The 14,777-nt window shown below is 55.1% G+C and overlaps 1 protein-coding gene across 1 annotated transcript in view; it reads right to left on the bottom strand.

Moving 5' to 3' along the window:
- Nucleotides 1-4,839: 4,839 nt before the first annotated feature.
- The window catches only part of SH3RF3 (SH3 domain containing ring finger 3), a 305,736-nt gene continuing 295,798 nt past the window's right edge, over nucleotides 4,840-14,777 (bottom strand). The window contains exons 9-10 of the mRNA XM_069494498.1: nucleotides 11,535-11,869; nucleotides 4,840-5,034 (exon numbers count right to left, since the gene is read on the bottom strand). Coding sequence (XP_069350599.1) covers nucleotides 4,866-5,034; nucleotides 11,535-11,869 — 504 coding nt within the window. The 3' untranslated portion in view covers nucleotides 4,840-4,865. The remainder of the gene's footprint in view (nucleotides 5,035-11,534; nucleotides 11,870-14,777) is intronic.

Genomic DNA, 14,777 nt, shown 5'->3' on the forward strand with positions numbered 1-14,777 from the left:
TCTAGTATGGTCAGAAGTCCTGGCTCTGGCTCTTATTTAATTCAGAGCTAATAACAGAACTTTTGAGAGTCAAAATTTCACCTATAGAACAGGAATGATAAGAACCACACTTCAAGGGCTGTCTTAGGATTGAGATGATCCAGGGGAAAACTCTATGTAAATAAGACTGTGAATCGCCTCCCTTCCCTCCAGGCCCTAGCCTGCCTCACCCCTCTGAATGCCCCAGGAGGTCTTCATCCCCCTTGGCTCCCTCTCCCAGGAGGCTCACAAGACCCCTGAGGTGTCTGAGATTATCCATCTTGTACCACGGCCAGGTGTGTGCTGTCTCTGCAGCTCTGCTGTGGGCCAGTGGCTCTCACCCTCACTGTTCCCCCGCAGCACCTCGTGTGGCTGGGTGAAGGGCCGGCCCATGGAGACAGTCGCTGGGAACGAAGATCCAGCATTCTCCAATTCAGGCACATGGCCTCGTCAGCATCAGGTAGAGGCAGGGGTGCCGACTCCTGCTCTCAGAATCCACAAGGACTGAGGTGGCCCAGTTCACTGACAGCTGATGAGAAACATCTCTGCTGCACAGGCTGAGCAGTTGGGCTGCCCCAACACCTTTCTCCTTGTGTTAAAGCAAATTAGTCCTGTTTGCTTAGTGAGTGTGGATTTGGAACACTGGGAGTGGGGTGTGTGATTTGAATGTAAAATGGCACCAGGCCCCGAGGGGTTGCTGTGTGGTCTCACAGTCAGGATATCTCTGCCCAGCAGACTGCTGCGTTGGCCTGCCAGCCAGCCTTTCCAGACACATTGTGATGGGCACTGCTAGGTTTCCTCTGGACCTCCTCTCCCCACTCTCTTCTGCTTGACATAGTATTTCTATAAAGGGGCAGACATAGGTTTAGTGCCCAGCATGTGAGTCGGAAGGGTAGACCTGAGTTTGAGTCATAGTCCACTCTTTGTGACCCAGGGCAATTCATTTAACCTCTTCTAACCCTGATTGCTCATCTATCAAACAAAGGTAAAAGCACCTTCCACACAACCTTGCTGGAGGGCAAGTGGGCACACAGCACACGTCCTTACCACGGTGCTGGACCCACACAGCCACCCCCACAACTACCCTTGCTGTGCTATTTCCTCTTATACAAGTTTGTTTAATTTTCTTTTAATTAAAATTTTTTTAGAGATGGGGGAGAGGATCTCACTATGTTGCCCAGGCTGGATTTGAACTCCTGGGCTCAAGCAATCCTCCTGTCTCAGCTACCTGAGTAGCTGGGACTACAGGTGCCTGCCAACATGCCTGGCAAGTTCACTTAATTGTTCAGAAGAATAAAATGGCTCTTTGCTAAGCATCCTTCCAGCTCAAGTAGATACATCTGGGTGCATGTCTCAGCTAAGAGGGCAATGGAAGCCATTTCAGGAAGCACACTCCGTCTGACACTCTGCAGCTGTCAGTCTGTCTGATTTGTGGGGTTCCCTGCACCTCCATCCTGTGCTCCAGAGAACAGCTCCCCATGGCTCGGGCACCCCCAGAGCCAGAGAGACAAGAGCAGGCCCAGGAGGCTGCTCATTGGGAGGTCAACACCACACACTTCTGGCTGACAGCGACCTGAGTAACTACAAGGGAGGAAGGTGAGTCATCTATAGAAAGTCCCCTTGCCCTTCCAGGCACGTGAACCCCTGGGGGGCAGCTGGCCAGCCTCTTGCTCCTGTGGCTCCACTGTTACTGCCTGTGGATCTCCAGTGTGTGCTGGGTACGGCCACCTGACATCACCACTGCCCCGACTCCTGCCCTCCTCAATAGCCACTGCCCGGGACAGACCCTGTGTCCCCCACGAGGGAGCGCTGAGGGGCAGGAGTGTGGGCCAACGGGCGGGCCTTCCTACCCAGGGCCCTCGCAGCCTCTGCCCCAACTTCTCTGCTCTCCATCCAGACACAGGCCTCTCCGTGTTCATTTTTATTTAAAGACTCGGAAACACAGGCATCATAGTTTGTCATCACTGTCAAGTCTTCCAAAACCACACGCTGACATTTGTGTATAACAGAAACATTGGTGTGTGTGTGTGAACTGTGCAAAGTACAAAGGATCTCAGTCAGTCGCTGAGCTTGTGTCGGACGCCCAGCCTGGCAGCCACCTTGGGAGGATGCAGGACAGTGCCCATGGGCTGCCATCCCGCTGCCCTCCCCCACTCCCTGCGCCCCTAGCGGTGGCCATGCTGGCTCCTTGGGGTGCACTGGCCTCACTCAGTCATGGCTGTGGACTCTACTGGGCTTCTCACAGCAAATCACCAGGGCCACCAGATGCCGCTGCACAACTAAGATGTGTGCAGTTGCGAGGCCAGCATAGAACATGAGGGTTTTAGACAAGGTACAGCCGAAACGGGGTGTCCTTCAAGGCCAGATGGCCTGGAGGAAAGGGCTAATTCTACTCCTGCTCTCGTCTGCAGGCTGCATCGTCTCGAAGGCTGCAGGGCCTGAACGCGTGTAGAGCACTCAGCACAAGCACAGCCCGTGTGCACGCCCCTCTCTCTGGCAGCCTGGCATCCGCTCCCAGAGCCCTCGCAGAGCAGGCCTTGGCCCTGGCTGGGCTCATGGCATCATTTTCCTCCCAAGGTGGCACCAAAGCCCACCCCTGACTCTGCCACCACAGGGGCCGGCTGATGTCTTCCAAAGGCACAGCGATGCTTGCCCAGCTCTCGCCCGTGAGGTGGGGGTGCTTGGCCTGGAGCTGCTGCCTCACCCACTGTCACTAGGTGTTGAGCACATTCCTACCAGAAGCACCAGAGGAAAGAAGGTCCGAGTTAGTCTATTCTGTTGCTTGGTAGCTGCCCTTGTTTTTCGAAAAAAACCTGTTATTATTTGGAGACTTGAGTTAGTCTGGTTTCGCTGGAGAACACGTGTCTGGCTCAGGGTGTTAATCTATGCACCTCTTTGGTGGCAGCGTGAATGTAAACATGCACAGGAGTTTTGTGCATGGCAACTAATGTGGCAACAAAGGTAAACAGATACCTTCCAGTTGTCACTCACCTACAGGGGTCCCTGTGTTTAAACCAGATTTTTTTCTCCGATTCTGAACAAGTTTCTCAAGTCTATTAAATGTGTTCTCATCTGGAGGGAGGAAAAGAGCCTTTCTCCAGGTGACTCCCTAGTGCGCAGCCACCTGGTGCTAACAAGTAGCCAAGCCATGTCCCCAAATGGGAACTCTGGAAATAAGTGGCCCAAGTCTCAAAGGCTTCATGCCAGGATAGAGAATGTGTTTCTGGAACTGGTTGTTTCCTGAAAGCCAGTGACGCCCTATGTCACCGAAGGCTAAGCTATTCAGCCTAATTGAAGTCTGGGTGGTTTTTATAAAAATATAGGTAGACAGAGGGGTTATGAATCAAGAATCTGAGATGACAGAATGTGCTCCTAAGGTGTGACTCTTGAGAACAAAACTGTCTTGACAGGGCCCCTCCATCAGTGTTCTGGGGACGCGAGCGTTGCGTGAATGAACACGCTTCTGCCGGCCCCACTCAGGGGAGGTCCCAGGACCGGAGCTGTCCTCCCTCCTCTCTCTCCCTTCCCTGGCCCAAGTCCTGCCCGTCTGCTGAGGCGCAGCCACCCCGGTTCTCAGTGCACCTCTGGCCTCCAGCAGGGGAAGGTTTGTCCTGTCTGATGGGGGAGCAGTTATTTACTTTTTAAAAAGAAGGAAAAAGAACCTTTGCAAGGTGGTGATCTGCACTGCGGTACCAACTGCCCATTTTGATGGCAAGAAATCATATTTTGAGAATGCTAATTGCAGTCATTCTCTCTGAAGCAATAAAAGGAAGATTCTGCCTTCCTGGGCTGGGGAGGACCCGTGCGTTCCTTCTACCGATACACAAAAGGACGTTGTCGTGGCCCTTCCTCGAAATGTTTCCAGGTCTTGAATAATCATCATCACTGTCTAGACAGAGCATGGGGTTTTGGTAAAGGTTTAAAGAGAGAGGCTGTTTCCAAACTCCCTCCAACCACCTAAAGGGATCTGCTCCCACCCCACGGAGCAGTAGCCGACACGGATGTGGGGCAGTGGGCTTTTCAGCCTTCCCCAAATTCGTATGGTAAATATAAAAACCCTGCCCCTTTGATGTCGCCTCAGACATTTTTTCTTTCAAGCTCGACCAAATCATTACTAGTTTTACAAAAAGGCAGCACCAGATGTATGAAAAATAGGCAACGTCTGACCTATTAGAAATATATAAAGTCTAACAGCTTCGTGTGAAAAAGATGTCGTAAGAAAGAAGCAATGCAAAGGGACGGTGGTGGTGGAACAGAGAGTGTCACTTACAATGCTGGCAGGAGACAAAGCCACACCGGATTCTGCTCCAGTCCCCAACAGGAGCCTTGTGGCAGGCCTTCCGAGGGATTCCCGAGCCCCAGGCCATGAACACCCTTGCTGAGCGGCTGGGCGGCAGGTGACTGAGGTATATAGAGAGGTGACAGCGATCTGGGCCCCGTGGGAAGCCCAGGGTGGCTGGGTGGGGGTCGGGGGGACCATCCCCAGCACTTGTGGCCCGATGCCCACCGCACAGCCTGCAGCCCTCCCGCAGCCTCCGACCTGTGGCACGGCTGGAAGCCACGGCCACGATGGGCCTGTGACGGCATCTTCTCTTTCTCAAGGAGCTCTCCTTAGAGTTTGCACAGAGGGGTGGGCATTTCATTGAAGAACACCGCAGGGTGTGCTCTGCGTTGGGGTTTTGGGCAAAGACATGACCTTCACAGCCCCAGCCCCTGCCCTAGGCCAGGCCGTCCCCGCCAGGCACCTTAGAGAGGACCCCGACCCTCAGGGCAGCCACAGCCCGCTCTCCTCGTGCCCTGGGGCTTCCCGGGAGGCCCCCGGGGGCGCCGGGGGACAGCACCGCTCCTCAGAAGCTCTCAACGAAGCTGCCTGGGAAGAGGCCGGTGCGGCCGTTCCGCTGCAGTGTCCCCTTGTACCAGCCGTCCTCACGCTTCTTGTGCACAAAGACAATGTCGCCTTCCTTCAGCTCGATCTCCGCCTCGCTCTGCGGCGGGTACGAGACCACTACGCGGTACCTGGGGGAAGACACACGGTGGGTGAGCCCAGACCGCCAACCTCTGCCCGCCCCGGGCCTCCCTCCTTCCTCCGTTCCTTCCCTCAGTGTAAGTTACCGTCCCTTGGGGTTACTTTTCTCACTTTATGAAATTTCTATTTATTTTTAATTTTTCCAAAATTCTTTTGAAGTTTTTCATTTTTTAAAAAGGAAGTTTCCCCCTGAGTCTTTTCCGACACGGCTCTACAATGAACCTGGACTGTTCACCTCTGTGACCAGCCCTGGCCCTGCACAGCCCCCGTCTCACACCCCCTCCTGCCCTGACAGCCCGCCGCACGGGCCTCCCAGGGTCCCCGAGCGGGGCTGGGCAGGGCAGGGCCCTCAGCTCTGTCCTTGTCTGTCCCGTCCCACCCTCACTCCCCTGGGCTTGTGTCCCCACCTCTCCATGTGTCCGTTCTTCTGACAAGCAGGGTCCTCACCTGTGCCAGCCTCGTAGGAGGTCGGGTCCTCCATCATGTGCTTGAAAGGGGCTTTGAACACTGTTTTGGCTAAATGGCTATTTGTAAGTGTCCTCCTCAATCATATGAGGTTGTAGCCCGAGCACCTGGACTGGCTGAGGTCCCCTCATCAACATCAACAGGCCACTTCTCCCCACGGCTCATTTCCACGAGACCTGGGTCCCCTGCAGCCTCTGAGGCCTCTCTGGAGTCCCTGTTTTCAGGCCAGCGTGACACAGATGGGAAGCACCTGGTGGGGCCTGGCGAGCTCACTGTCCTGGGGCTCTGGTGGGCACAGGCCCGAGGGCCCCTCCGGGCAGGGGCAGGTGCTCCTGAGTGTGAGACTGGGGTCTGACCCTCTTAGCTGGCTTGTGAGGCCTCAGAGCCTCGCAGGTAGCACAAGGCCAGCACTTGGTGGTGACACTGACCAAGATTCTCTCCTCGACCAGACCCTAGCACGGCTCCGCTGAGCCCTTTCTCCACTGGGCATCACCCTGGCCTACAAAGACTTGAACAAACACAAACATAGCTTCTAGCAGCTCAAGGCCAGATCCCTAGGAGACCCCCAGGCCTCCTCAAAGTGCCTGCCTGGGAAACCTCCAGGCTGCCACAAGGATTGACTGTCTAGGGACACCTGAGGACGGGCCCTGTTTCCAGCCTCTGTGGGAGGGCGGGGGCCTGGCTTCAGGACGCAGATGGGCTTCCATGGCCTGACGCCTGCTTCCCTTCTGTAACTTTCCACTTCCCTGACTCTCCTGAGCCCCCGCTCACCTCTCCCTGCTCCTCATTCTCCCCGGAAGGAGCCAGCCACTGTGTACAACCCCCCCGCTGGACTCCAACCCCCACGGGAAAGTATATTCCACCCCTGATCAGGAGCTGCCCCGACCACTGTCACGAGTGTCTGGCTGTGTCTAGGTTTGACAGGACACACACATGCACTCTGCCCCCCACACCTGTCTCGCGGGCCTCAGAGGAGGAGGAACATGGCCAGAAAGCAGCTGTGCTGCTCCGACGCAAGCCTTCTGCTGAAACACCGCCAAGGACAACCAGCGCGGGCCCTTGTGCCCTCGGTCCTCACGGCCCGGCCTGGCAGGAACCTCCCCGTCTGGCCCTGGGCCGTAGGCTCTGTTGCATGCTTACTCAGAGTGTGGCCCACAGACTTCAGGACCCCCGACAGATTCCCGGGGCCCCTCCTGGACCTACCTAATATGACTCAGGGGGACCAGGTCAGGGAGTGTGGCTTTTCCACGAGCTCCATGAGCGAACGTTTGCTTGCCGATGTCCGAGAAGCAAGGTGCAGAGTGCAAACACTTGTAGATGGGAGGAAGACTTCACCGTTCCTCACCTGACTTGCTCCCGGGGCCTGGGGGACTGGCTGTCTGGCTTGGGATCGAGAGGCCATGGCATCGGGGCAGCTGGGCGTGGCACTGGGCTCAGGAAAGATGTGCAGACAGAGAAGACCCAGGCCCAGCCCTGGGGAGCGTCAGCCATGGGCACAGGGCCCCAGCCTGCTTCAGGCCCACGAGAACAGGAGGCGGGGACAGGGTCCCAAGGCTGCTGTGGGGGTGTGCAGTGCTCCTGTTCCCGAGGGAGCAGGGCCAGCCAGGCCACAGCCCCAGCCCTGAGGTCTGGCCAACTCTGAGTGCCTGGGAATGTCTGCAGATGCAGAAGGGTTGGACGGGTTCCCAAGGCTGTCCACTGGCCAGCCAGACGAGGCTCTCAGGGACTCGGAGGCAGAGAGGAAGGAGGTGCCTCCGGTCTCCTCCCAGCCCAGCGTCTCTGCAAGTGCTGCCTGCTGGCCTCCTTGAAGGAGGACAGATGGCCACTGGGATGCAGCCAGCGGTCTGTGAAATCAGACAGCATGCACACAACCAGGGCTGCGAGAGCCCACAAGGACCAGTGCCTGTCCTACCTGTGGCTTTCTGCCATCCTCCACCTCCTCTGAACACCTGCTCCTCTCCTCTCCTCCCCAAGGAAAGAAAGGAAGGCAAAGGGTGAGATGATTTCTCAGACTCTGAATGCAAGTTTTGGCTTTTGCCTCAACTGCCAGATGTGAAACAAACAAGCAGCTTTAAAAATGTAATTTGTTAGAAAGAAGTAATTTGGTGCTTCTGAGCAACTCAATGATTTAATGAGCCCAGATGGATGTGGGCTGAATTTATATGAGACAAGCATTTAATGTTTCTGTCCAGATCATTCCAAGACTCTGAGCTGTTCTTCCTGCTGCATGAAAGTAACTGATACACCCCATTATAGACGCACAGGGCCGTCCGTGTGAGCAGCGAGGATGACAGCTACTCCTGCGTCATCATCGTGGTGTCACACATCAGCCAGTGACTCTGCTGCTGAGAATAATTAAGGTTATGTCAACCACATCTAATTTTCAGACATAAGGCTCAGGGAATCCAAATGGTCGACATCAGAATGAATTCTTATTACTGCATTGATTATCACTGCCATTGACTCCACGTGCGATGTCTGGGGTGTCCTGTCCTTCTCTGGTGCTGTCTGCTCCCCTCTCTGACAACGGGGGTCAAAGTGGACCTCCATGTGGCGGCCTTCTCAGAGCACTTGCTTCAACCCCACTGAGGACAAGTGAGCCCCTGATTTGGGTGTGTGGACACTAAACTATGGTGTCAGCACACACGTGAGTTGCCTACTGCGGCTGTGACAAATGATCACAAAATTAGTGGCATCACAGTGAGTTTCCTGTCTTACAGTTCTCTAAGTCACAAATCCAACAGTCTCACTGGGCTAAAACCAAGGTGTCTGCAGGGCTGGTTCCTTCCGGAGGCTCTAGTGGAGGGGGCTCCTCTGCCCTTTCCAGCCAGTGCATCCCTTCTCTGGGGGCCTCTTCCTCCGTCTTCAAAGACAATGGCAGGTAGAGTCCTTCTCACGTCATGTCACTCTGACCTTCTCTTCTGCCCCTTCTTCTACTCACAAGGACCCTGTGATTATACTGGCCTGCCCAGATAACCCGGATAATCCCGTTATTTTAAAGCCAGCTGGTTGGCAACTTTCATTCCATGCATCTGCAACCGACTTCCTCTTTGCCATGTAAGGCAACAGATTCATGGTTTTGGGGGATTAGGGCACAGACATCTTTGGGGGCATTAGTCTACCTACCATAACACATAATGGATCCAAGCAAAACACTTTTAAATCCTAACAAAGGCAAACACCTCCCAGGCCAGCAAGAGCTGAGGATGAACTGACTGGGTGTGCAAACACCTGGGGAAAAGACTGTGCCCTGGCAAATGTGTCATAGCGTATGTTATTATTACATAGATCATATCATATATTACTGTTGTTTGTTGTGCACTCATAATTTTGCAGGACTTGATCTAGGTGCTTTATAAGTATTACACCTGTCAGGTGGGTATTATCATTGCCACTTCATGTGTGCAGAAACTGGGACTCACGGAAATGAAGAGGCTTGTTTGGGGTGAAATGGCTGACGGGTAGCAGGTGCCTCTTTCTGCTCCAAGCCAGCAGGCAGCACCCAGAGGGCAGGGAGGGGCTGGCTCCAGACCAACTCTGTGACCGGGTTCGCATTTGGAAATCACAGCTGCAGCCCTACTGGGGAGACTGAGCATTAGGCAGTTTTAACCTGATGCCATGTGACACTCACGTCCCAAAGCTGCATCCCTCTTACGAATTCCCCAGGAACTTCCAGCAATCTGACTCTCTGTGCAAAGCTTAGGTGCCTCAGGAAGGGATCAGTAAGCAGCCCTGCGGTTTACTCCGAGAGCTGTGGCGTGGCTCACGCAGGTCTACTCTGCAGGAAAGACCCGCCCGGGGGGAGGTGCCCATGGAATGCCCTGAGTGGCCTCCCTCAGAGGAGCTCCCTCTGCAGACCTTCACCCTGAACGTCCTTCCTCTGACTGCAGAGGACGGCAGCTCCCGCTGACTTCTCAGACACTCAACAGAGAAGCGGTTGAGGCCGGAGGAGGCTGTGCATAGGAGGTGCCCAAGAAATGCAGGCAGCAACAGGCTCATTTCTCCTTGGCATTTCTGGGGTGGAAACTGCAGCTCTGACAGTCCCATGCTGCCCTCTCAACCCATTCCTACCTTTGTCATCATAAACGGGCCGTGCACACTTCAGCCCTCATGCGTGTCTAGCAGGTGAGTGAACAGGGCCCCAGCGCAGGGACCCCTGCCCCATGTGGGGGCTGCATCCCAGTCGCTCCCTTCCCCAAAGTAAGTGGAACAGTAAGTTCCACAAATAGGCCAGCAGGGCAAGAGTCCAGTTGCTTTCTGGAGCTGTCCCAGCCTGAGGTCAGCATCTCCAGGGCCACACCCTCAGCTCCAACCTGCCGGGCTCCAGGCCAAGGGCAGGTGGTGTTTCTGCGCCTCATTAGCAGTTTGCTTTCAGGCTGTGTTTTGAACACTCCTTCTCTTTACCCGAGCTCTGTAGAGCACTTGGGGACAAGGAGGTCGCCAAGAGTCTCTGGGTTCAATAACCTCTGTTTAGATGGAAAATGCGTAGAGGGGAAGTGATTCTCTGCATTTTGTAATCAGACACCACCACGATGTTTTAGAACAGGATCTTTCCAGACCTTTTACTGAAGAGTCTGGCAACCATGTCTTTGAATATAAATTTGAGGGGTCTGGGGAGAGGGACCTCAGGGGAGATGTGAGAATGGCTTTGAAGTATCTATGGGTCTGTCACTCTCACAGGCCAGCAGACCAGCTCTGTGACGGGTCTACACTGGGAACTCCCAGGCAGCTGGTGCTGGTCCCAGGGAGGAGGGCAGTTCCAAAGTGGCGGAGCTGCCCCATTGCAGGAGGAACCCTGGGGAGGGGAATGGGAGGAGGGGGAGGAGGAGAGAGAGAGGGAGGGGAGGGAAAGAGAGGATTGTGTCTGTGTGTGTCTGAATGTGTGTGTTTGCATGTTTATATGCGTGTGGTATCTGTCTGTGTGTGGTGGGCACGTGTGTTTGCATGGTGTGCAATGTGTGCATAGCCTGTTTGTGTGCTGTGTGTGTCACACAGTGTGTGCAGTGTGTGGAGAGTGTGTGTGTGTGTGTGTGTATGGAGTGTGTGATATGTGTGGCGTTGGTGAGCTCCGGAGGGCTGGTGGGGAAGGCACTCCACCATTCCGTGTTGCTGTGCCTGGTGTGGGTGGACAGGAGGTGCTGATGGTCTCTCGAGGACCCAGAAGCAGACGCTGATGTTGGGCAGGGCTGTGACATGTCCATACTGTTCACACAATGAAGACACTGGGGTCCCTTGGTGGGCCTCTGAGTATGGGGGTTGCTAGCCAGGCACCCCACAAAGGGAGGCAGCTCAGGGCCTGGGCTCGCTGGTCAGAAAGCGCTTGGCTGAATCTCTGGCTCAGCCTTTATCTGAGAGCTCTTTCAGGATGCATAACTCAAATGGGGGGACCCATCAGCCAGACTCGAACCTCTGACCCCGGGTAAAACTCAAGCACCTGTGGCCCCACAGCCTGTGTCCCTGGTGGGCTGTGTCACCTCGGCTGGACTCAGCTTCCAGACCTGTAAAACTCTAGGCTGAACTACATGAAATTGCTGTTAATAATAATTTAACAGACTATATACCATTGAATCCAATTTTGGGGTAACGTTTTATAATTCTAAGATGCCAGAGTGGGCAAGGCTCCAGAGGAGCTGCTCTCTGAGCAGGGGGCATATAGGCCCATGGGGGACTCAGCCCAGGGGCCCCCTCGCGGGTCCCTCAGGGTTGAGGGGACACGGTCCCCTCACCAGCCGATCTCTTACTATTTGCACTCACAATCACTTCGGTTCTGACAAATTTCCAGATGATTCCCTTACAGTCCCAAACTCAGGAACCACATGGATTTGGGGCATGAAAGACACCCCAGTTCCCAAGCCCATTTCATTGGCAGCTCACCACCCAACTCAGGGCAAAGCCGGGTGATAAGGGATGCCAGGCGAACCTCGTCCTCCGAGAAGCCCCATTGTCCCCATTCCCCAAGGTGGCTCTGGCCCTCAGAGGCCTACCCACAGCTGGCCCCAGAGGATGCAAGCCTGCCCCCCCTTACCTCTCTCTGGGCAACGGCTTGGGCTCAGGGCGCAGGGCAGCCATGCAGAGAGGCGCTTGCCGGGAAGGGGACGAGGAGAAGTTCAGATCCAAGGAGCCTGCCTTCCGGTGCAGCGGCTCCATCCCCACCGCCCCCTGCATCTCGCTCTCTATGGGGCAGGACCCTGCCCTGCCGTGGAGGGACAGCGAGGACACTTCAGGGCCCACTGCGCCCTGCAGCAAGGCGTCCACTGCCGACTGGGGGTCGTGGGTCGGGGACACAGACGGCGGGGAGCGTGACTTCTTCTTGGTGGACGCCCCGGCTAGAAGTTTCAGGAGCCCGCTCTTCTTCTCTTTCTGGAGAGACACACAAGATTGAAACCAAATGGGCTGACGCTGCTAAGTGCTTGTGCTGTTTGCGAGAGGAAACTTTAAAGACAAAACTCAGGCCAAAGGCTTGCTAACTCGTGTTTTCCTTCCGCTCCCGAAACCTGGCACAAGTGTCCAAAACAGACCAGGAGGCCCTTGGGGGAGGCCACTGGTGTGTTCCCAGAGGACCCTGCAGGATGGCTGTCCTGACAACACACCCCGGCATTGCGGGACCCTGGCCCAGCCTGGCAATGCCAGTGGCCATGTCACAGGAGCCAGCAGTCCATGTGATCTGCTTCCTTCTCACCCAGTTTTCTAAGTGGACAGTGCAGGATGTGGTTCCAGGGACAGGTGGGGCCTGTTCCCTAAGGGGCACTCCTGTCCCCATGTCCCCCTCCCAGGGCTTCCTCAGGAGGCCTGGCCTGCAGCAGGGGCTCCCAGTAGGGGGTGGCCTTGCCCCCAGGGGACAGGTGCAATGTCTGAAGACATTTGGGTTGTCACTGGCATCTGGTTGGCAGAGGCCAGGGATGCTGCTAAACATCCCCCCATGCACAGGACAGGCCTCGTGGCAGTTACCTGGCCCCAAGTGCCTCCAGTGCCGAGGCTGGGAATCCCAGGTCCACGAGGAAGGTGCCAGCCAGGACGTGCAGAAGGAAGCAGGCCTGTCCAGGCTCTGGGGCTGCAGCCCCTCCTCCTAGCCCAGCAGCAGGAGAGATCCAGCGGTGGGCTCAGTGGGCTTGAGTTCCACACCCGGGCCTTCTCCTGCTGCCTCTGTTTCTACTCCCCCCGCCCACAGGGCCAGATGGCTGTTCATGCCCTTCCAGGCTCCCTCTAGAATAAAAGCCTGGGGAGGGCAGAGGCCACGTTTATTTTGTTCACCGCAGTATTCGGAGGGCCTAGCCTGGTGGCTGGCACAGAGCAGGCCCTCAGTACACGTTTGCTGAATGACGTGAGCTCAGTGTGCAGCTGTCGGGGTCCCTCTGGGGGAGCCCTTCTGCCCCCTGAGCAGAGAGCAGCCCCAGTGGGCAGACACTGGCTCCCAGGGAGCCCAGGGCCCTCGGGCCTCCGTGGGCTGTGCAGTTGAGCTGGGGAAAGACGAGGCCCTGCCATCCCCCCGCCGCGCCCGTGAGAAGATTTGCAGTGATTCCAGCCTTAGCTATATGTTTGGGAAAAGGGTGGGGTGGATAAATGCAATGGATAATTTTCCTGTCTCAGTTCTCTAGGATTTAATATGACTGATCATTTTCTTAATTTGACTTGGGCAAACACTGATGTCATGGTTAGAAAACCTTCTCCAAAACATTTGCCTTCCAGGACAGAATTCCGCTAATGCCTGAAGCATCCAGTTATTACAAATTGCTGTGGAATTCCCAGTACTGACAACCATCATGCTCACGGATTTCACGGAATATGGATGTAAACATTCCAAGCACTTCCCTGGAGCTGCCCTGTGTGAGGCAGGTAAGAACTGTGCCGGGGAAAGTCTCAGAGATTGATTTTTGGGGGCAACACTGCGAGAGGATAACAGATTTTAAAGGATGCAATTTAGGGTCTATCTGGGCTCAAAGTTTATGTTAAGGAAAGATGGATTTGCTGGTTTTCTCTTGGGACCAGGAGTAAATTAGTAACATTCCTGAGCTGGGTGGGATGTGGATTTGGCATCCCTGTGATGTTTTCTTCTCTGCTTCCCTCAGCAAGCTTCCCCCAGCATTCTGCCATTTCCCTCTGCGGCTTACACTCCCCCCTCCTGGGGGGGATCACTTTCACCCCAGCGACTCCTCTGCATGGCCAAGGTCCAATCAGTTCAGCCAGGGGGGGGGGGGTTGGTCGGACCAAACAGCCTGACTGTTGGGAGTAAAATGCCTCCTTTGCTCTGCCGAGTCATGGCCCGGGGGAGGCAGATATGTGGAGAAAGATGCCCTGGCCCTCCCGCCGTCAGCCCATGAGGCCCACCCCCCCTTCCTCTGCCACATCTGTGGGTGCTGCCCCTGCCAGCGTGGCCAAGGCCTGGCTCCAAGACTCCAACCAGCTGCCTACCACCCTTGTGTTGTCCTCTGCACATCTGGAAGGATGCCGTCTGCCTCACTGAGTTGCTCAGATGACAAACGTAAGAGCACTTTGTAAACTGTGGATGCTTCTCACCAGTATCTGGTGATTAGGTTGCTGTTTTTATGATATGTTTTCTCCACCCATCTCTGAATATTAAAAAGTTTGCAAAATACCTAGAACCTAGTTAGCTCCCAATACATTTCTGTCAAGTGAATAAATGAGATTCCCATCCACAACATCTACCTGCCTTGCCTTGGGAGAGTACCTGGACCAATGCAGGGCTCTCAGCTTTCCAACTGCGTGGGTAAAGAACCAACTAAGGAGTTCAATAGAGTATAAATTTTGGGCCCCACCCTCAAAGATTCTGCTTCAGCAGGTTGAAATGGGGATAAAAAAAATGATTATGGTACAGAAGCCAAGAAGTGATCAATTAGAAGCCAATGAGGCAAGCTGATGAGTGACTGCAGAAGACACACAGCTTCTTCAGAGGGTGATAAAGAAGGATACAAAAGGTTATTGACACCTACTAAGTCCCCAGCCTAGGGGACACGCATAGGTCTGACGCAGAGATCTGCAGTGCTGAGCTTGTGGCTGGAGCGCACAATTTGGCTCTGTGGGTCTACGCTGTCCAACCCACATCCGGGTGAGCCCTCTCCCTCCCAGACGAACGGTGAGGAGCCAGGAGCTGATGGGTGCGTAGGACATCAAGGGACTGGGTACAAGCTGTGTGACGAGGCCGTGCCAGCAGCTCTGCTCTGAAGACCTGGGTCTGAACTTGTTTCTCCGCACATGCATAGAACATGGTCATGTTAGAGAATTGAGAGCTCATGAGTTCTATCAGGAAAAA

This window comes from Eulemur rufifrons, chromosome 19, assembly GCF_041146395.1.
Source record: "Eulemur rufifrons isolate Redbay chromosome 19, OSU_ERuf_1, whole genome shotgun sequence".
NCBI classification, from domain to species: domain Eukaryota; kingdom Metazoa; phylum Chordata; class Mammalia; order Primates; family Lemuridae; genus Eulemur; species Eulemur rufifrons.